The following is a 21,569-nucleotide window of genomic DNA, read 5'->3' as shown; positions in this document are numbered from 1 at the left end:
TCTCCCAGCTGATGATCCAGGGCTGCCTGCCTATGTGTTCGGCTCAGTATGAACGAGTGTTTAATACAACCCGCATCCCAGGCATGGAGGGAGGTATGATGCTCCAGGACACCTTCCTTCCCCCTCCTCCTTTAAAAACCTGCCGGAGAGTGCTTGAAACAGCCCCCCCCCCGCCCCACCTCTTTCAAATCCTTCACTTTGCTGTTTTGGGGGATTCATTTCTCTCCCTCAGCACTGTGAGGGGGAGGAGGAAATATTTCAGGAGTGGGGGAATAGAAACTGAGCAGATGAAGCAGCCCTGATACGGAATCAGATGGTGGACTTGAACTCAGGATGTTCTGCATACAAAACAGATGTTCTGCCACTGAGCCACAGCCCCTCCCTACTTGGAGTTGGGTCCCTTGGAGTAGGGCATTTCTTTTTATTGCCCCCCTCTCCCAAAACAGTAGAGGTGGTTTTGCGGGGGTAGGGGGTGGAATGAGGCTTGGGAATCAGTACAGGACATTCCTACCCTCAGATTTCCATTCTATGGTAACAGTGAGGATGTGAGGGAACAGTTTTAGCTAAAGCATCAAAGGAGACTGGCCAAGAGCAGGAAAGAGGGGAGAACACTAGCTAGGGCAGAAGTGAAAATGTGGGAAGATATAGGTAGGCAGGAGACTGAGGCAGACTGATTGCTAATGGATGGGCAGGTTATAGTTTGTTGATAAATCTACATGGAATGAGTTGCCAGTGAGGGTAGCCGTGTCATAATGACAATAATGAAATTTTTAATGGGTCGTTCACTGTGAGAAGTTTGTTGGTCCCCGCAAGGAGGTCACTGGCAAAGAAGACCTCCGCAGTGAGTGAATTCTGAGCTAGGCCAAGGCCTGATGCCTCTCTCCCCATAACCTGGTTCCTAAAACAGTCAATTCCAGTCCTCTTCATGAGGGTCATCCAGATGCCTGAGCAAGCATCCCAAGGGCATAACTGGGCTTTTGACTAGAATGTGAGGGGTGAAGGTGGCCCATTTTGAAGTGTTTTATTCAGAATTGCAGGTTTGAACCAGGTGGAACTTTTGTAGGGGAATGTGTCAAAGTGATGTGGACATATGGCGTAGGGTAACCAAAGGGCTCTTTCAGAATGCACCTGTGTTCGCAATTCCAAATTCTCACTGCCTTTAACTCACAGAAACACAGAGCTGCCTTATACTGAGTCAGGCCGTTGATCCGTAAAGGTCAGTATTGTCAGCTCTGTCTGACTCCAGCTGTCCCGGGCCTCAGACTGAGGTCTTTCACATCACCTACTACTTGATCCTTGGTACAAGATGCACCAGGGATTGAATAGGGTTCCAACCCTATTCCCGAGGGAAACACCATTTCCGGGTTTATGAGAGAGCTTGCGTGCACCCACAGTCCAGTGCCCCCTGGACCCTAACCCCCACTCCAGTCTTTGGGTCTGATAAAGTCCCTGGGGCCACGAGGGGAGGGGGAGGGGACTTGCCCTTACCACGGACCTGCTGGTGGGGCTGCCTTACAGCAGGTCGGCCCCATTTCCTGCCGACTTGCGGGGAGCCGCTTCCTCCTCGGCCTCCAAAGCTGAAGCTCATTCTCTGAGCCTCCGCCCCTCCCCTAAACCACAGAATCAACTAAGATCTGCAAAAAAGGAAACAGGCACTTACTTCTGCCTCCAGTTCCTTGTATGTGCTGTTCCCACGACCAGGCCTCTGCTTTGAAAAGCCCCTCCTTGATCCCGGGGGAGACCGGAAAGCATTGCTCTAGCTATGCCCTTGTCAGTAATGAACTGGAGACTGGTATTTCGGCCACCATAAAGCCTGCAGGGGCACAATTCCCGGAGGCACAGGGATGGCCCTGCTGACAGAATGGATGGCACTGCTTCAAGGCTGCAGGCAGAGGATCACATGTGGAAACGTCCCTTGGTGTTAATTCCCTGCACAACTCAGCATGGACAGGGAGCAAAAATTAGTTTCCGAGTTATGCTGCTACGGTTCAGAAGAGGTCGGGCTGGAGTGCTGGCATTACATTTGATCTCCAGGCTACGTAGTCATTTCCCCTGGATATTGCTTCAGAAGGTATCACATCCCTGCCGAGCTCATTCCCTCACTTGCCAAAACTCCTCCTACCCTAGGTGCCATTCACAAATCTCCAAGGGTGTATGTAGCCTGTTTGGCACCTGGGGCAGCAGGGTGGGCGAGGCTTGGCTATGCAATGCGAGGGCAGGGCTTTCTTCCACCTGAAAGCAGCGAGTGAAGGCCACGATGCCCGTACGCCTGCCTGCCTGCTTGCCTTGGCACAGATTTGACCCCCGGACAAAGTGGCCCCCGAGGTAAAGGGACATGCTGGAAAATGAGCAGTGATAGTAGCAGCAGCCTGGGGCCCTCGGAGCTTGCAAGCCTCACGCCCTCCCTGCAGCCAAGGACGGCTTGAGCAGAGCCATTCCCAGACCTCTCTGGCTGCATTCCTGGGCTTGAGAGCGGTGCTTGGGAAAATGTACTTGGTCCTGCATGGCTCACAGGTTCAGCTGATCACAGGTTCAGCTGATAGGACCCCATGGTTGGCTGATTGGCGGGTAGCAGTGGTCTGCCTGCTGCAGCTGTGGCCCCCATGGCTCCTCTTTCAGTGTGCTTGGCTTGGGCTGCACCCCACCCCCTTTAACTGGCTCCCAGGGCCCTATTGCAAATCTCTAGGAGTTTTCCAAGCTGGAGTTAGCAACTCTGTGCTACTTCTCTATTTGTGTGGTTCAAGAAAAACGCAAAGGAACATCCCAAGCTGGAACACGGCTCCTGCAGTCTGAAGTGGCTGCCATTCATTTTTGCCACCTTAGCATTCTGCTGCACTATGGGATTCACAGTTTCCTGCATGTGTAAATCTGTCCTCAATGTGTTGCCTCCTGAGTTAGAAGATCCTTTTAAATCACAACTGCTAAGGGACTGAACATGGAATCTCCCGCAAAACTCATGCTCTGCTGCAAATCGCTGGCCTGTAGACCCACCCTCTTTCCTTCCTCCTTACCCCCCTAGACCGAATACAACATTTGCGAGACAGCGAGCACATTGCAGTGTATCATGCTGGGCGCATCTTTCGGGTCTCGCTGTACCACAACGGAAGGCTACTGCAACCTCGTGAGCTTCAGGCCCAGTTTCAATCAATTCTGGACAACTCAACTCCACCTCTGCCCGGCGAGGAGAAGCTGCCAGTCCTGACTGCTGCAGAGAGGTGAGACCACCCCTGTCCTGACCCGTGGATATTGGTTTTATTTTTGTCCTGAGCCATACTTCCAGTGCTCCAGCGACAGCCACCCCTGTGTTCCTGGTTTACACATTCTTGTCCAATCTTTCTAGGGCTTTTCGGTGTTCTTATCTTCCTAACTTGTAAGTTCCTTGTTCTTCAGGAGCTTCTTTCTGTACGTGCTTTGTGCCCTCTAGTGGTTGATTTGATATTACATCAGTTTACATCAAGCTTATTTCAACTGAAAGTTTTTATGCTGGACATCAATTGACGAAATATCCAATCAGCCATTAAAGGGAGCAACACACATGTAGAACAGACACACACAGACACACACATCCCACCCAAGAAACAGGAATTTACAAGCAAGGAAAATGAGAATGTGGAAAACACCACAAACTTGGAAATAACTGGTTTAAATACATTTAGTCCTTGCTTGTTCCCCCCCCCCAAAAGGCATGTGTGTGTTTTAATATTAAGCTGCACATGAAATATGTATATAACTGATAAATTATGGCATAGTGGTTAGGAGTGTGGACTTCTAATCTGGTGAGCCGGGTTTGATTCCACGTTTCCCCACATGAGGCCAGCTGGGTGACCTTGGGCTTGCCATGGCGCTGATAAAGCTGTTCTGATCGAGCAGTAATATCAGGGCTCTCTCAGCCTCACTCACCCCACAGGGTGTCTGATGTGGGGAGAGGAAAGGGAAGGCGACTGCAAGCCGCTCTGAGCCTCCTTCGGGGAGAGAAAAGTGTCATATAAGAACCAACTCTTCTTCGAGTAATATCAGGGCTCTCTCAGCCTCACCTACCTCACAGGATGTCACAGGGAGAGGAATGGGAAGGTGACTGTATGCCGCTTTGAGACTCCTTCAGGTAGAGAAAAGTGGAATATAAGAACCAAGTCTTCTCCTTCTACTCTTCTCCTTATAATTTCAGTTTTTAAAAATGATTGATACAGAATCAGAGATGACCTTTCCTGTAATACTAGGATAGGAAGATCTCTCATATTCGTATTCCTGTATTTCCATCTCCTAATGGAGAAGTATATGTATGATCACAAAACACTTCCTGTTCTGGCATCCCAAAGAAGGCAGCAGATAGAAGGCAACAGTCCATGTGGTGTGTGCTTGAGGCTCTGGCAGGACTGTTTTATCCCCAAGAGAGTTTTAATGAATGGGAAATGGGCAGACAAAGCTTTTCACAATATAGCATCACTCAGTGATGGCTCACAGCTGCAACTGATATTTAAGGGACCGCGAGAGGGATCAATTCAAAAGCTGGTGACTGTGCTCTTTCTTATCCTTCCTCTCGCTCCCCACTCCTGACATGGAGAGCAGAGCCTGCCGTTTGGACCTTTCTTAGAACTGCGTCAGTTCTTTGAAACCCAAAATGTGGGAACTGAAGGCAAAGAAGAAGAGGTGGTTTTTATACCACACTTTTCACTACCCAAAGGTGTACCAAAGTGGCTTACAATCATCTTCCCTTCCTCTCCTCACAACAGGCACCCTATGAGGTGTCATAACAGAATAGCTCTGTGAGAACAGTTCCTATGTGGCTGTGACTAGATGAAGGTCACCCAGCTGGCTGCATGTGGAGGAGCGGAGAATCAGACCCAGCTCTCCAGATTATTTACTTATTTTATTTAGATTTATCCACCACCACTCCTGAACAAAGTCTGGGTCATGGTGGTTTACAATAAAAGATAGTGGAGGCAGCCTCGGGAGACCAGCGGGGACGCGGCCAGCACAGCAATGCACAGCGCTGTGCGTCACTAGGCTGGCCCCGCCTCCACTGTGCCTCCGAGGCTGGCCGGCCTCTGGAGACAGGCAGGGGCTTGGCCAGCACAGCCAGCAGGTAAGGAGATGGGATAGGGGATTCGGGAGTGTGGGGGGGAGGCAACAAGCATTCTCGCCCCTTATGTGGATGTTCTTCGTCGGTAGATTTATTTTTTTACGCCCACAATAAAATAGGAGGTGTTTTGAAGTGAACAAGGCCTTGGACCTTTAGAGGAGGTTTGGTGGGATGACTGCATCCTCGTAACTCCACAGGACATATTGCACCAGGCTCACTCTAGCCCTAACCCCCCCCCCCCACTCATTCCTGCTTGACTGGAGCCTCCCTAGCAGTGTTTGAAGGGGTAGGCTGGCTCCTCCTGTGACTTGAGGAAGGAAGACCCTTCATTTCAAACCCAAACAGACATCTGTATGACAGGTAGGCCTCTCCACAGAGGGCCAGTATTCTGTCCATGGAGCTCAGAGCAGGATATGTTGATTGCAGCAATGCTGGTCACCAGGTGGGACCTGGAGATCCCCTGGAAGATAGATGAGCTATAGCTCATGTCCATACTACAGAGATCAGTTCTCCTGGAGAAAATGGATGCTTTTAAAGGTGATCTGTGTGACATTGTACCTTACTGAGGTCCCTGTCCTCCCCAAGCTCCATTCCCAAATCTCCAGGAGTTTCCCAACTTAAAACTGGCCAATGTACTCCCCTAAACCCCCCAGTGTCCAGGGAGGACCTGGCAACCCTAGGTGATCATGGTCACAGTCTTTTATCCTGCCAACTTTGTGAGATCAATGACCCCCAATGGCTGAGTATGCATTTGGTCTCCCAAGCTGCCTAAGCCTCCCCAGGTCTCCCGGGACGGTCCAGCATTCTAACCACCAAACCCCACGAGGTCTCCTGGCTGTCTTGCTCTTTGCAGAGACCCCTGGGCCCGGGCTCGCCAAACCTACTTCCAGTCAGGGAAGAACCAGCAGTCTCTCAACATAGTGGAAAAAGCTGCCTTCTTTGTCACCCTGGACACCAGTGAACAAGGGCTTCAGGGGCCCAATCCAGGTCAGGCGCTGGACGCCTATGCCAAGTCCCTGCTACATGGACGCTGCTGTGACAGGTGAGTGCTTGGGGTTGCCAGGTCTCTTTTGGCCACTGGCAGCGGGTGGGGGGTAGAGTGGCCAGGTTAGGAAACTCCTGGAGATTTGGGAAAGGAGCCTGGGGAGAACAGGAATATCAAAGGGCTCCAATGCCACAGTTAGGGATGCCAGTCCCACCTGGAGACCCTCTGGACTTAGAGCTCATCTCTAGGAGAGAATGGCTGCTTTGGAGGGTGGACTCCATAGCATTCTACTCCACTGGGGTCCCTCCCCTTGCCAAATCCCAGCTGCTACCAGATCCACAGCCAAAGTCCCTAGGTCCCAAAGTCCCAACCCAAAGGTGACAACCCTCCCAAGTCTCCATTTTCTCCAAAGGAACTGATCTCTGTAGTCTGGATCTATAGTCTGTAATTCCAAGGGATCTGCAGGCCTCACCTGGAGATTGGCAATCCTATGAGTGCTGCTACTGCTGCTTCTTGGGCAGTTCAGATGGCATAACCCAGAGCAGGCTACCCGTCCCACTACTGCTTCCCCAGCCTGGTTCGTGTCTCGCAGACTCTGATGATGTTTGGGGAACTCATCAGGAATGGCTTTGCTGTGAGAAGAATCACATCTCCAGGTTCTTTCCCAACAGGTGGTTTGACAAATCTTTCACGCTGATAGTTTATCGCAACGGGAAGTCCGGCTTGAATGCCGAACACTCCTGGGCCGATGCCCCTGTCGTCGGACACCTCTGGGAGGTATGGCCTTTCTGAAATGGAGCAGGGTTGCAGCTCATCTGTTTGCCAGCCTCTTGCGATTCCTTCATATGTATTGTTACATTTTGTGAAGGTGGGATATAAATGTGATCAATGCATCATTTGGGGTCAGGTTGCCCTGGGCTCTGGAAAAGGGAGTGTGGTTTGTATTAGGGAAAGGGACTGTTGTGTATGTAGCTTAGCGGAGACCTGGAGCGGCGATCTTACTTATGGCATTGGGAATGCATGATTGCTATTAGCTGGCACGCAGGATCAAGCCTGCTATTGGTTGTTGTCCAATCTGAGGGCTTCAACTAGAGCCAACCATAGGCTTTGGCAAGACCCCTCAACTGTATATAAGTTTCAGTGGTGGGCTGTTGAGTCCAGTTCAGTTGTGTGCATTCAGTAAAGAGCCAGTGTTTTGGCATACGAGCAACTCTGCATGTTACTGAACCTGCTATTCAATAGGGATCCTGGGAATGAGTTCAAGTTTTCAGCTTCCAGGATTGCTTTGTTCAGGCAAAGAGAGGGAAACTTTAACTCTTTCCTCTCCTGCTCTTTTTCTTGCTGGAAGAAGCCACTTCTGAGCTGCTTCTCCCGGCTCCTGTGGGAAAACTGTGGCTACCAAGTCCCCCCCCCTAGTGAGGCAACAGCAATTCATGGAGAGTAGCCTTTTCCACTGACAAAAGGTCAGGGAAGGAAAGGGCTGAAGTCCTCCCTCTTTCATAAAGTCATTCATAACTCAATCAATCAATTCAACCCCTTTATTGGCATAAAATTACTAAATATTAATAACAAATGCAGCCCCAGTATTTTGAACAGTCTCAGGACATATCAGTATAGTTGTCCTTTTACAACTAGATTTCTATTGTTTGGATACTATTGCCAAAAAAATAGCCACCTTCTCTGTGACCTTGTAGTCTTGGTCAGCTAATAGTTTCTAAATTAGTTTCTGGTTATTTAAGCAAGGTGTCAAAACAGTGGTTTTTATAAGATTTTCTCATAAGTTATTTATAAAGATGACAGTCCAGAATTATATGAGACAGGAAATCAGGACAACTGGTGCTGCATCTACATAACCTTTCTGAATAATGGACTCTCTGGACTCTCTGTCACATAAAGTCACTGAAGGCAAAGAATTAGTTCTTGCTTGCAGGAAAGCTTTCCGAAGCTTGGGATCATCTAAAGAGCCCTAAATAGCTCAAACAAAAGTTCGGTAGGATTGGCAGCTAAATTTGCACAAGAGGGGAAAGTTCTATTAAAATAAATGTGGAAGGAATCGTCAGCCGTGTGTCACTGAACCCCAAGTCAAGGGGTGGCAAAAGTTCAGCTGTCTCTCCTCTGACTTTGCTTCCTTCCCAGTACACCCTGGCCACTGATTCCTTCCAGCTGGGCTATGATGCCAACGGGAACTGCAAGGGCAGCACTGAACTTGGCATTCCGCCACCCCAAAAACTGCAATGGGAGATCCCACCAGAGGTAAGATAGGGTGGTGGACGCAGAAGAATTGGGACAATGTGAGCCAGGGTATGTGTCATCGTGAGGATGTCTGGCTTTGGAAGAGGAAGCAGAGAAGAAGGGACATGACAAGACAAAAGCAAGGCTAATTTATATTTATTAATTTTAATTTAATTTTAATTTATTTTTGGATTTATATACCACTGTTCCCAACTGGGCTCATGGCGGTTTACAGACAATAAAAGAATAAAACACAATAAGACCCTGTAATTTCCCTTAATAATGTTACTACTACTACTACTAAGGTGGCAGGCTAAAACCCACTCACTGTCTCATTCCCTCGTCCAGCCAGGGGCCAACCTTCCTGTTGTCCTGCTGGTGGGAGTGAGGTGTCAGATCAATCAAATGGACATAGGGGAATGTGCCTGGCAGAAGGGCTCCGTCATGCAGGCCCTGCGGAAAGTTGACAAATCCAGCAGGGCCCCCCTTAGCTTTTCCGGGAGGTCAATACCAAAACCTTGAACTTGACCTGGAAACAGACTGGTCTTGGAGGGATTGAGTTTCAGGCGAGTCTGCCTGAGCCATCCAGCCACTGCTTCCAAACAGCTGGCAAATGTATTCCGGGTGGTGGGGGGTCTGACCGGCCGTCCATTAGGAAGTAGAGCTGGGTGTCATCCGCATATTGGTGACAGCCCAGCCCATAGCCCCGGACCAGCTGAGCTGGAGGGCGCATGGGTGGGCCAGATGTCGCTCTTGGCAATGTAGGAGGGGCTAGATCAGGGGTAGTCAAACTGCGGTCCTCCAGATGTCCATGGACTACAATTCCCAGGAGCCCCTGCTAGCGAATGCTGGCAGGGGCTTCTGGGAATGGTAGTCCATGGACGTCTGGAGGGCCGCAGTTTGACTATCCCTGGGCTAGAGAATGCTGTTGAATAATGTTACTATTTTCTCATTACTGATCTAGCACAGACTTGCTGGTTTGGGCATGGTGGGGAGACTGAAGTTCCAGCATCCTCCATGCAGTGGTCACTATCCAGATCCCTGAGCATTTGATAATGATGAAAGAACTTTTTCTTCTTTGTGATTGATTGCATTGGCCTTTAGCTTGATGCAATAAACAGTTTCCTATTGTATCTCCTGTTTTCTTTCTGATGCACTCCAATCAACATGTTGGAAATCTTATCTGGTCCTCTCTTGACTTTTGAGATTTATCAGGCATTGTTTACATAATGTCAAGTGCATTTTTGATTCTATGAGTGCTAGAATCTTGCATTTTTGGAAAGGGAGATACTCTCAAGAAACTGACAGGTTTCTTGCAGAATCGCAGCCAACACCCATCCTCAGCAATGGCAACTGGCACCTGACCAGCCAAAGAGGGTTGTGGTAAATGGTATTTTATAAGGTCGTCTCCTGTTTCCTGCTGTGTGCTATGACTGCCTTCTGCTCCCCTTTGCCCACAGTGCGAACACGTGATCCAGCAGTCCTTCTCTGTGGCCCAGGCTCTGGCCAAGGACATTGATTTCTACATCTTTCCCTTCAAAGAGTTTGGCAAAGGCATGATCAAGAAATGCCGCTGCAGTCCAGATGGCTTCATCCAACTCGCCCTGCAACTGGCTCATTTTCGGGTATGATGCTTGAGGCGCGCAAGAACATGGCTGACGGGCAGGCACCTGAGCACAGCCTCATGATGGATGGTCAAGGCCGTGAGCCATCAGTTAGTTGGGTGGTCCTGAAAGCATCGTAACCAATGTCTGGAACTGGAATTTGGAATGGCTCTTCGTAGAGGCTACACTGTCCAGTAGTTCTGGGGAGGTTTTTGGGACTAGGAGTCAACTGGAAGTATTTGTTCTTTGAAAACTTCTGTCATTAGAGCACCTGCTCAATTCTTGTGGTCTAAATTAGTCACGGAAATACTACTTTACACAGAGAGTGATGAAAATGTGGAATTCACTGCCAGAGGAGGTAGTGATGGCCACAGGAAGAAACAGCTTTAAAAGTGGATTAGAGAGATTCATGGAGGATAAGTCTATCAGTGGCTACTAGCCATGGCGACTGAGGGGAGCCTCCACATTCAGAGGCACTGAACCTGTGAATCCCAGAGCCAGGAGGCAACATCAGGGGAAATCCTCAGCCTCGAGGACCTGGTTGGCCACTGTGAGCCAGAATGCTGGACTAGATGGACCCTGGTCTGCTCTGGCAGGGCTCTTATGCTCTTGGGATTCTATGAATCGGTGTGTTTCTTCCCACCATTTTATGAATGGGTGGGTTCTGAGAACGCATGGGAGAATGAGCTGATCGGCATCTATCTAGGAGTATATAATGACAGCAGCTGAGTTCCAGCCTGCAGTGGTTGGGGTATTATTCTGCTTGCTCTTGCCTTCCATGTCTTACAATTCAAAGAGGGAGGGGAAAAGCCCCATCCCTGGGGGGCTACCTTGATTCAGTTCTCAGCTGTGGTTCTTTTCTGTCCTAACAAGCATTTCTTCCTCTTGCTCTTCCAGGACAAGAAGAAGTTCTGCCTCACTTATGAAGCATCCATGACACGCCTCTTTCGGGAGGGCCGCACAGAAACCGTTCGCTCGTGCACCATCGAGTCCTGCAACTTTGTCAGGGCCATGATGGATCCCACCCAAAATGTGAGTCCCAGAATCTGAGTGAGGCTGCAAAGGAAAGCCATAGTCCCAAATTCTTGCCTTGGCCAAGGGGTGCCAGCCTCCAGGGGGGACCTGGGGATCCCCTAGAATTACAACTCCTCTCCGGACTACAGACATCAGTTCCCCTGAAGAAAATGGATGCTTTGTTGGTTGGACTCCATGGTACTGAACCCCATTGAGGTCTCTGTCCTCCCTAGGCTCACCCCCAAATCCCCAGGAGTTTCCCAAACTGGATCTGTCAACTCTACCCCTTCATCCCCTGCCAATGTCCAAGAAGGACTGTGTTCATGAGGACTAGAAGAAGAGTTATATGCTGCTTTTCTCTCCCCGAAGAAGGCTCAAAGCAGCTTACAGTCGCCTTCCCTTTCCTCTCCCCACAACAGACACCCAGTAAGGTGGGTGAGGCTGAGAGAGCCCTGATATCACTGCTCGGTCAGAACAGCTTTATCAGTGTCATGGCAAGCCCAAGGTCACCCAGCTGGCTGCACGTGGGGGAGCACAGAATCAAATCCAACTCGCCAGATTAGAAGTCCACACTCCTAACCACTACACCAAGCTGACTAGGGACTTGGATAATTAGAGGGAAATGCAGATGGTGATTAGCACAATTGCACTGACACCATTTGCGTCCTACCCTCGATCCCTGTGAACATGCAGAGAGGGAGAGCCAGCAAGAGCAAACGGGCCCTGCCCCTGCCCCTATGCGATCACTGGAGTGAGAACCTGGTGCCTTGGTGTGGAGGCAGCATGTAGGCATGTGCTCCCGTCCGTGATCAGCAGTGTTCAGCATCAACATCCCCAGTCACAGGAAAGGAGTGTCCACTTGGACCTTGCTTCCGTACAGCAGCAACCTTGGCCATGAGCCAGCAGTCACACAGAGGCATGAGGCAGGGTCAGCATGCTCATGCCCCCTCTCCCCTGCACTTCCAGTCAAGGCTCAGAAGGGCTGTGTGTAGCAGGTTACAGCTTCATGGATACAGCTTCATTGGCTTCCCAAGACTGCAAGAGTGGGACAAAAAGTGAGCTGTGCCAAACCCCTTGGGTTCAGCTATAAATTCAGCACCTTTTTGGCACCACCTAAGGTTCTTGCAAGGTTAAACAGGGATTGGAGAGGTATGCCATTTTGAGGCCCTTGGTAGGAGTTATAAATCTATGGAATGGAATTTGGAGGGGAGGGGGCAATGCACGGTACATGTAGGGAGAACCAATTATTATAGTCATCCTAAAGTGTTCATAGATTTGTTTTCCTGTGATGTCTGAGACACCAGAAGGGATCTTTGTCTGCCGTCCTGGGCTGGCTGTGTCTTCGTCCTACCATTGAGACTTATGTATTGGGGCTGATAAGGAGGTTAATTAAAAGTTGCTAAATAGATAAAGAGTAATGTGTCTTGGTTAGAGTGCTGGCTTGGGGTCTGGGAAACCCAGGTCTGCATCTCCTCTTTGCCCTGAAAGCTCACTGGGTGTCCTTGGCACAGACATGTGCTCTTGGCCTGACTCCACAGGACTGTTTGTTGTGAGGTATAAATGGAGGAGAGGAAAACATTGTAAGCTGCTTTGGATTCCTGCTGGTGGTGAGAAAGCAGGGTATAAATACCAATGAAACTGAGAATGGGCAAAACATCAGCCATATCATCCATCATCTCTCATCCCAGATTGGCACGAGGCTCCGTTTGTTCCGCGTGGCTGCTGAAAAACACCAGAACCTTTACAGGCAGGCCATGACGGGCAAGGGCATTGATCGCCATCTCTTCTGCCTCTATGTCGTCTCCAAATATCTTTGCCTGGATTCTCCCTTCCTGCGTGAGGTATGTCCTATTGGCCAGCGGTTTTGTTTGGCACCAGTTTGGGTCTGAGTATAAATTCAAGAAGGACGTAGATAAAATTGAAAGGGTACAGAGGAGAGCGACGAGGATGATCTGGGGCCAAGGGACCAAGCCCTATGAAGATAGGTTGAGGGACTTGGGGATGTTCAGCCTGGAGAAAAGGAGGTTGAGAGGGGACATGATAGCCCTCTTTAAGTATTTGAAAGGTTGTCACTTGGAGGAGGGCAGGATGCTGTTTCTGCTGGCTGCAGAGGAGAGGACACGCAGTAATGGGTTTAAACTTCAAGTACAACGATATAGGCTAGATATCAGGAAAAAATTTTTCACAGAGTAGTTCAGCAGTGGAATAGGCTGCCTAAGGAGGTGGTGAGCTCCCCCTCACTGGCAGTCTTCAAGCAAAGGTTGGATACACACTTTTCTTGGATGCTTTAGGATGCTTAGGGCTGATCCTGCGTTGAGGAGGGGGTTGGACTAGATGGCCTGTATGGCCCCTTCCAACTCTATGATTCTAAATATGTGAGAACAAGGCTACTGAAACAGCGCACAGACCTCTCTAAGGCAGAGAAAGCACAGACTCCTCTGTTCCCAGACTGTCTTTTGAGCCAACCAGGAAACAGAATACCAGCCTCTCTGCCCCCCTACCATCTTATGCAGGTTTTTTCCATCAAACCATGAAGTTTTGTTCACCAAAGCTGTGTTGACTAGTATCTCCCCTCTCTCTCTTCCCCCTTCTTGTTAAGTTACCTAATAAGCATGGGCTCCATCTCCCAGGGATCTGTATCTAAGCACCCTTCTATCTCACAGTAAAGCGGTTGGCCCCTTTGCTAATCATGGAGGGAGCAAACCCAGGCAGAGAGGGCTGGTGCCCCTACATACATAGGGTCCTCTGCAGGTGAGCTAGAGAAATGTGACTTTGTGAATTAACCAATGAGGACTGAGCTCCAGGAGACAGAATGTTTAGGTCAGTTGGAAGGAGAGAAACCTGCCCAAGAAACCTGGGAGATTTTGGGGGGTGAGGAGTTTTCTAGGTTGTTCTTCCCAATGAGCTCATGGGAATTGTAGTCCATGGACATCTGGAGGGCTGCAGTTTGACTACCCCTGGGCTAGACCATGCTGCCTGCCCTGAAGTTAGTAACTTAGTTAAATTTATTTCATTTATCACCTTTCTACTAGGGCAGGGGTAGTCAACCTGTGGTCCTCCAGATGTCCATGGACTACAGTTCCCATGAGCCCCTGCCAGTGTTTGCTGTACTAGGGAACTTGATGTGTCTGATGAGGAAAAAAAGTAAAATCACATAAAAATAGTAAGAATATGCAATATGCCTTGAATGTCTGTGATCGTGAGTTATTTGGAGCCCTGAAGTGAAAATTCACTGGCAAGAGAAAGCCAGTGGCTGGTGGAGGTTGGATTCTTCCCCCCCCCCACACCGATTCCTCCTTACCAATCCCCTCTTCAAAGCTATGCACCCAACTGCATCCCAGTCCTTTCCCAGAGGCACACATTGTCTACAGAGTTTTCTTGCACTTCTGTCTTTACCCACCATGACATGCCCCTTCCCCTCAGGCCTCTGTATCCTTGCACACTATGTTGGCATTATATATGTTGTGCACCAGACTACCTGCCCGACCTGGGTAGCCCAGTCAAGCTCCATCCCATCAGATCTCAGAAATCAAGCAGCACTTGGAAGGGTGATCTCCAAGAAACACCAGGATTGTGACGTGGGGGCAGACAATGGCAAACTGCCCCCGAATGTCTCCTGCCTGGCAGCCAGACAATCTTAGGCTACCCTGGCTACATTACACACATGCTAAATGATAAACAGAAATAACTAAATCCAGACTACTTGCTTCTTTTGTATCCACATGTCTTAATATAGACTAGAATCACTAGGTAGCTTGGTGTTGTGGTTAGGAGCAGCAGCTTCTAATCTGACAAGTCAGGTTTGATTCCCTGCTCCTCCACTTGCAGGCAGCTGAGTGACCTTCGGGTCATCACAGTCCTGTTGGAGCTATTCTCACAAGCAGTTCTGTCAGAGCTCAGCCCCACCTACCTCACAGGGTGTCTGTTGTGGGAAGAGGAAAGAAAAGTGATCGTAAGCTACTTTGAGACTCCTTTGGGTAGTGAAATGTGGGATATAGAATCACAGAATCACAGAATCATAGAGTTGGAAGGAGCCACACAGGCCATCTAGTCCAACCCCCTGCTCAACGCAGGATCAGCCCTAAGCATCCTAAAGCATCCAAGAAAAGTGTGTATCCAACCATGGCTTGAAGGCTGCCATATCTTCTCCCTTTTCTTCTATTGATTGATTTGTCCTCAGGAATTCCTGGTTAACTTTACATGACCATGCAAGTATTATGCTGGGACAGTAGTATGTGCAGAGGGAGTGGACGGAGGCATGCTCACAGAGATCCTTGATGCCTTTCTCCTCTCCGCCAGGTGCTGTCTGAGCCATGGCGCCTCTCCACAAGCCAGACCCCCATCCAGCAACTGGAGCTGTTTGACTTCAAGAACCATTCCGACTACGTTTCATGTGGAGGTGGATTTGGGCCGGTGAGCAGAGCGAGGGTTCGGTGGTGGGGGGACTGGAGGACTGGTAACTGAGTGGCCTGATGTGAGGTTTCAGCCGATTGCTTTCAGTAAGAAAATTCCATTTGCAGGGAAATCTCTTTATTTAAAAGAACAATGATGGAAGCTTTGCTGAGACTAATTTCCCCTGCTTTAAGTTCCTAATTTGCCCTGCTTTAAGTTCCTAATTCCTGCTGCTCCACCACCACCAGTCCATTTGGGCACATAGATTCCACAATGCCATCTTTCATTTAGCTGGAGAGACACAACCACTCTTCAGGACTGTTGTAAAGATATCAGTGCCAGGCAACAGGACAGGAAATCCCCCCATGAACTTTCTAACCCACCACTACTGCCATAATTCATACTGAAGACATCTAAGGTGATCAGTTATATGGACAGAGAACAGAGCAAAGCAATAAAAGAACAAATGTCAAAACCATACATTGTTTTGACATCCGGCTCCCCCAAACCCAACATCCTCCCCCTTCACCCTGGAGATGGTTTGTGGAACTCCTGGACCAGCCTGGGAGACTGCTCATAGGTGCTTCCATTCCCCTCTGAAAATTCTTTCCAGTCCACCAAATTCTGCAGTTTTCTGCAATGGACTTGGGAATCAAGGATTTGGGCCACTTTGTATTGCATATCCTCATCAATGAAGACAGGGCTCAGCGTATTGGGCATAGGGGGCCAGCAGCCGGGAGGTGGAGTGCATCTGAGAAGACTGCTGTGAAAGACAGGGTGCATGTTTTTAAATGTCTGAGGAAGATGGACCTCTACAGTGACACTGTTAATTACACGTATGATAGGGAAAGGACCAACAAACTTTCCACCCAGTGTGCATTAGGATTGCTGGCAGCAGAAGTGCTTTGTGGAAGTGTACGCCAGATCTCCCACCTGCCATGCTGGTTCATGCAGCGATTTTTTGTCAGCCCATTGCTTAAAAGACTCCTTGGCCACATTAAAACTAGTTGCTAACTGCGGCCAGGCCTGTCGAATCCCATTCACACAGGTCTGGGGACCCATGGCTGGGGCTCTATATCACGTATCTTGAATGGAGCCATATCCATACTGGCATGGACAGCATTATTGTACGCATACAAATGGCAGTAACTCAGTCCAGTCATCCTGTTGATAATTAATGAAACAGCACAGGTACTGTTCTAAGACCTGGTTTACCTGTTCAAACTGACCATTAGTTTTGGGCTGGTAACCAGAACTCAGTGCTTGCTCCACCCACATGAGCTTCAGGAGCTCCTGCCAGAACTCGGCAAAGAACTGGGCCCACCAATTGGACATGGCTTTGATTGGGGCCCTATGCAATCTGAAGATAAGTTGTATAAACATAGCAGCCAGTTTTTGTGCCATAGGTATAGATGTACCAGGCATAAAGTGGGCTTGTTTTGAAAAAAATCTACTACAACCCAGATAACTGTTTTCCCATGACTTGAAGGTAGGTCCATGGAGATAACTTGCCATGGTGCTGCAGGGGGTCTCTCGAGGCCAAAGTAGTCCCCGCGGTTCCCCCCCCTTGCCTACTTGGAAGTAATACAGGTGGGGCACCATCACACATAATTTTTAATGCCCTTCATCATTGCTTGACACCAAAATTAGCACCTGGCCAGGTGTAAAGTCTTTACAAAACCAAAATGCCTAGAAGCATGCCTTGTTATGACAGAGCTGCAACACCTTCTTAGGGGACCCCCCCAGGTACACAGACACAATCCCCCCAGTAGTAGGTCTCCACCAGCTTGGAGCAGATTTCTGCAAACTCAGTGTCCTCTTCTTGTACCCAGTTAGGGATGGCCATTGGTTTGCCCACCAGTGAAGGCATAGCTCCTGACTTCTGGCTCTGACTGCAAGTGACTCCCTTAGCCTAGTGGCCTGTTTCTGTCTCAGGTTGCTTTTCCCCTTCTTTTCCCCACTGGGCAGGTGGACGATAATGGCTACGGGGTATCCTACATCATCCTCGGTGAAGACATCATCAATTTCCATGTGTCGTGCAAATTCTCTAGCCAAGAGACGGTGAGTGAGGGCCACAAATCTTGGATTCTGCGGAATGAGGGAGCAAAGTAGATAAGGAGTTCTAGAGGGCTGGGCAGGAATCCGGATCTAATATGTATCCCTACTTCCCCAAGCCATTATTTTAGATTCCATCAAGTGTTGAGGGTCAGAAAATATTTCTCCTGTAGACCAGATTGGCTAGTGATCTTTTTTGATCTTCCACTGTAACGTATAGCTTGGCTTGCTGAAAGGATTTCAGATTTTGTTGATGGCTTTTGAGGAGTTTTGTGCCACACATCAACCATCAGGCTCCTGGGATGGAAAACACCACAAGTTAGATCCTACCAGTTTTCTACAGGTGCAAGAGGGAAGGATGGGGCCTGTGGGTTATAGCAGCCATTGCCTCCGAGACCTACTCCTGTTGCTGGCTGTTTGCTTGGGGTAGCACAATCCTTTCTGCGATGAGGTATCTTGAAATGGACTCCTGAAAGCCCCCTTCCCTGCATAGGAGCAAATTTGGCTCAGACGGTCCAAGATTATCTCCTGATGTTTGGAACAAGACATTGTTGTGTTGTTTAATTTTAAAGAGAATGGCTTTGAAATCTAATAAAAATAAATAAAATATTCCACTTTGTGCAGTGCAAGTTTCTAGCCCTTGTTTCCCCTCCTTTTCTTCTACAGGATGCACACCGGTTTGGATCTCACATACAGCAAGCTATGCGTGATGTGTTGGCCTTGTTCCAGCTGGACAAAAGCTCTCCTGGCAGCAGCAGCAGCAACAAGTGACCGAATAAATGCCAGTGGGCTGCTCAGCAGTGCCATCAAGACACACCTTGAGGGTCTGCCTGTTCTCTGATCCACAGGAACATCTGGAGGGGAAGGGGGGGCACAAAGGCAGCACTGACAAGCACACAAGCTGGGCAGGATATTCTGCTACTCTGACATTGGCAGGCAGGAGTTGGACCCTATTCTGAATACAGCAGACCTTTGGGCAAACGACACTCAGATGTGCCTTCGTGTTTCTAGGGTAACAGATCTGATGCATGGAACTGACAACCAGATCTCGTAGATTTCTGTGGGGCACATGGAGATGGGTTCGGATTATAGCAGAAGAAACTGTGGCATTTGGGAACCTGACTTCTCCTGGATTTCCAGTAGGGTATTTTGACAGAGTGTTCTCAGCACCTAAGAAATTCTTCATCACACCCTGCCAACCTGCGTTCCCAGCAGCTGGGCTGCATCCCCTTTTTCATTCTTGCTTTGGAAGGATTCTGTCCTGATGGCTCCCACTGTCTTTCGGAAGTCTTGCAGCTGGGATGAGGTTGAGGGAAGGGTGGAGTGACATTATCCCTTATCGCTTGTCCATCTCTGTTTCTGGAGTAATGACCTGCCCCCCACCCCCACAATACTGTCATACAATGGGAAGCCATCTTAATTTTCTGAAGCGTTTATAAAAGTACAGAGCACTTTTGTGGGGGTGGGAGGGAGTACGGGCTTGCCACAAGGTTGTGTTTTTTTTTTCCTCTTTTGCATTACTGATGCAAATAAAACTACCAGGTGGGAGATCTTATAAAAAGCAGACATGCATGACTTTTGTCAGCTGGAGGGGGAGAGTGGGTGGCAGGAAACGAAATGAGAAGCATGTTCATAGACCAGGAGGAGACAGAACCACCATGTTTAAATTCTCTAGAAAATACACTTGAAATGGAATACGCTGGCTTCCTCTCACTTATGGCAAGCCCCAAAAGCTCTGGTAGTTGCTTCCCTTGGTCAGGCCTTTTATTAGAATGAAGCCAAAGGTCTCGTTTTCTATTCAAGGGCTCAGCCTAAACTGTATTATGGTGGCTTTGGTCTTTGATGGCAAGTGCCAAGTGGAGGTTAGGACTGCTGAACAAGCGGGAACCATGGCTCAGTGGCAGAGCAAAGGTCCCCAGGTCAATCCCTGGTATCTCCTGTAAAATGATCAGGTGATAAGAATGGCCTCTGTCTGACAGCTTGGAAAGGTGATGTCAGTCAAAGAGGACCAGGCATTTGGATAAATCAGTGATCTAGATCAGGATAAGGCAGGTTTGTGAGGAGGGTGGGCATTCAAGGATTCCGGGTGTCTGGGATTGGGACCAGCCTCCAAATATGTGCCCAGATACCCAGATTTTAGTTGCCTGTATGTGCAGATCTACCGCCCTCTTGTCTAAGGGGAATGGGAATTTGTTGCAAGTTTTTATTGGTGTCCTCTGCTTCCCAAATGGCCATAGCAAATTCGTGCTGGACAGGACTGGGGGTGGCTCTCAAATGGATAGGTCTGTGTAAATTCCTTAATCTCTAGGCTCCGGCTGCTTTGAGAGGATCAGGATAAACAGCCGGTCACTCGGGTTCATTACTGTTTATTAGTATAATCACAATTACTCTTATTCATTATTGGGGGTCACGATTTAACTCTGCAGGGCAGGAATTCTTCTTCATGAGGGCCCCGGCAGCAGCAGCAGCCATGGGGATGACTTCTGGTTGGGGCGCTCCCTCCTGGGAGGCCAGAGACAGCTGTGAATGGAGGGAGCTCAGCTTCCTGTGAAGGTAATCCAGGCCAGAGGCCTTGTCCCTGGCAGAGACAGAGAGGAAGGGCAGAAATGGGCAGGGTGAGGCAACTCCTTCATCTCGGCTGACAGCCTTGCCACCCTGCGTCTTAGCCGGTCCTCCCACATTGCTTCTCCCCTGGTGCCGTCCTAGCCAACCTCGTGCCCACCCACCAAGGAACTCAGTCTGGCCTCACACGCTCTTGCCTCCTCCATTAGGCTCAGCTGAGAGACAGTGACTGGCTCGAGGTCACCCAATGGCAGAGCAGCAATTTGTCTGCCTGACCCTGTTAACGCACTGAGGCTGCCAGGTCCTCTTTGGTCACCGGAGGGGATGGAGGGCAGGACAGCCAAATCCAGGTCGGGAAACTGTTGGAGAATTGGGGGTGGGGCCTGGGGAGGACAGGGACCTCAGCGGGGTAGAATTGCCACAGAGTCCACCCTCCAAAGCATCCAGTTTTCTCCAGGAGACTTTGATCTTTTATTTCATTTATTTGATGATTTTTATACTGTCCTCCTGGAGAGCTGGATCAGGGTGGCATACCGAAACACATATATAAATACAGTAAAATCAGTTAAAAGTTTATGCTCAAATTAAAATTGCAGAATTAAACAAGTAGACAATTTAAAAGCAGATAACGGCAGTCAAGTTTAAAATGTTTACATCAGTAGCCCAATTGCCGGAAAAATCCTCTGATTTCCTCTATGCCAGATCTGGGAGTCTGGTGATGTAATTCCAGGGGATCCCCACGTGATACCTCAGTGCTCATCTGCACTAGGTTTCTCCTCAATTCTACTGTTTTCTGTAAGAGAACAGGGCCACCTTGAGGTTCTTTTCCCTTCCCTGCCTTAGCAATTTGTAGAAAACAGGACTTCCGTCCAAGTGCAGAGAGAAGAGGGGTCATTTTAAAAATACACAGGGAAAGAGGAGTGAGAGGGAATAAAATAAGCACTGTGGTGGCAACTCCCAACTGAAAAAGATGTTATTTTCATATGCACAACCAAACAGAAGCCAAGAGCTCCACATTGTCCCACCCAGTTTCTAAAAACATTTTGTGGGCACTATGTTAGCAAACACCAAAGAGCCCATGGGCACTACCTTGTGCTAGGCAAAATTCTTATGGTCAATTCATGTATTACAAAGACTTCATGTCTCATAGAATCATAAAATCATAGAGTTGGAAAGGACCTCCAGTGTCATCTAGTCGAACCCCCTGCAAAATGCAGGAACTCACAACTACCTGCCCACGCATGGTGGCCCCAATTCCATTCCCAAGTGATCCCTCTACCAAAAATCTCCAGAATCCAGCCTGGCCTGTAGGAAATTCAGCTACCACCCCCCCAGTGGCAATCAGCAATTCCTTGGGTATGCAAGGAAAGGCCCCAAGAGATCAACACTGATACATCCTTTTCTGCCCACCCACTCATAATCTGCCTAAATTCATAAAAATAAGCATTTCTGTCACATGACAATCTAGCCTCTGCTTAAAAACTTCTAAAGAGGGAGAACCCACCACCTCCCGAGGAAACCTTTTCCACTGAGGAACTGCTCTGTCAGGAACTTCTTCGGATGTTTAGCCAAAAATTATTTTGAATTAATTTCAACCCATTGGTTTGGTCCGACCCTCTGGGGAAACAGAAAACAACTCTGCTCC

The 21,569-nt window shown here is 48.9% G+C and overlaps 2 protein-coding genes across 13 annotated transcripts in view; one reads left to right on the top strand and one right to left on the bottom strand.

Annotated features, from left to right (window-relative positions):
* The window catches only part of CPT1C (carnitine palmitoyltransferase 1C), a 55,725-nt gene extending 37,547 nt beyond the window's left edge, over positions 1–18,178 (top strand). For 4 of the 7 annotated variants that reach the window (XM_077314080.1, XM_077314079.1, XM_077314081.1 and 1 more), the window contains 11 exons: positions 9–93; positions 3,020–3,215; positions 5,934–6,122; positions 6,737–6,842; positions 8,202–8,318; positions 9,758–9,922; positions 10,799–10,933; positions 12,604–12,756; positions 15,215–15,328; positions 17,276–17,368; positions 18,029–18,178. In XM_077314080.1, the coding sequence (XP_077170195.1) occupies positions 9–93; positions 3,020–3,215; positions 5,934–6,122; positions 6,737–6,842; positions 8,202–8,318; positions 9,758–9,922; positions 10,799–10,933; positions 12,604–12,756; positions 15,215–15,328; positions 17,276–17,368; positions 18,029–18,133 (1,458 nt within the window). In that variant the 3' untranslated portion in view covers positions 18,134–18,178. Of the gene's footprint in view, positions 1–8; positions 94–3,019; positions 3,216–5,933; positions 6,123–6,736; positions 6,843–8,201; positions 8,319–9,757; positions 9,923–10,798; positions 10,934–12,603; positions 12,757–15,214; positions 15,329–17,275; positions 17,369–18,028 lie in introns of those variants that run through there. The other 3 variants (XM_077314082.1, XM_077314083.1, XM_077314084.1) reach the window with 3 other exon arrangements.
* A 1,534-nt stretch (positions 18,179–19,712) lies between these two features.
* The window catches only part of TSKS (testis specific serine kinase substrate), a 31,638-nt gene continuing 29,781 nt past the window's right edge, over positions 19,713–21,569 (bottom strand). For all 6 annotated transcript variants that reach the window (XM_077314887.1, XM_077314893.1, XM_077314888.1 and 3 more), the window contains one exon: positions 19,713–19,940. In XM_077314887.1, coding sequence (XP_077171002.1) covers positions 19,760–19,940 — 181 coding nt within the window. In that variant the 3' untranslated portion in view covers positions 19,713–19,759. The remainder of the gene's footprint in view (positions 19,941–21,569) is intronic.

This window comes from Paroedura picta, chromosome 16 (assembly GCF_049243985.1).
Source record: "Paroedura picta isolate Pp20150507F chromosome 16, Ppicta_v3.0, whole genome shotgun sequence".
In the NCBI taxonomy this organism is placed as follows: domain Eukaryota; kingdom Metazoa; phylum Chordata; class Lepidosauria; order Squamata; family Gekkonidae; genus Paroedura; species Paroedura picta.
The sequence above is the reverse complement of the archived record's forward strand: the minus strand, read 5'-3'. Positions and strand labels throughout refer to the sequence as shown.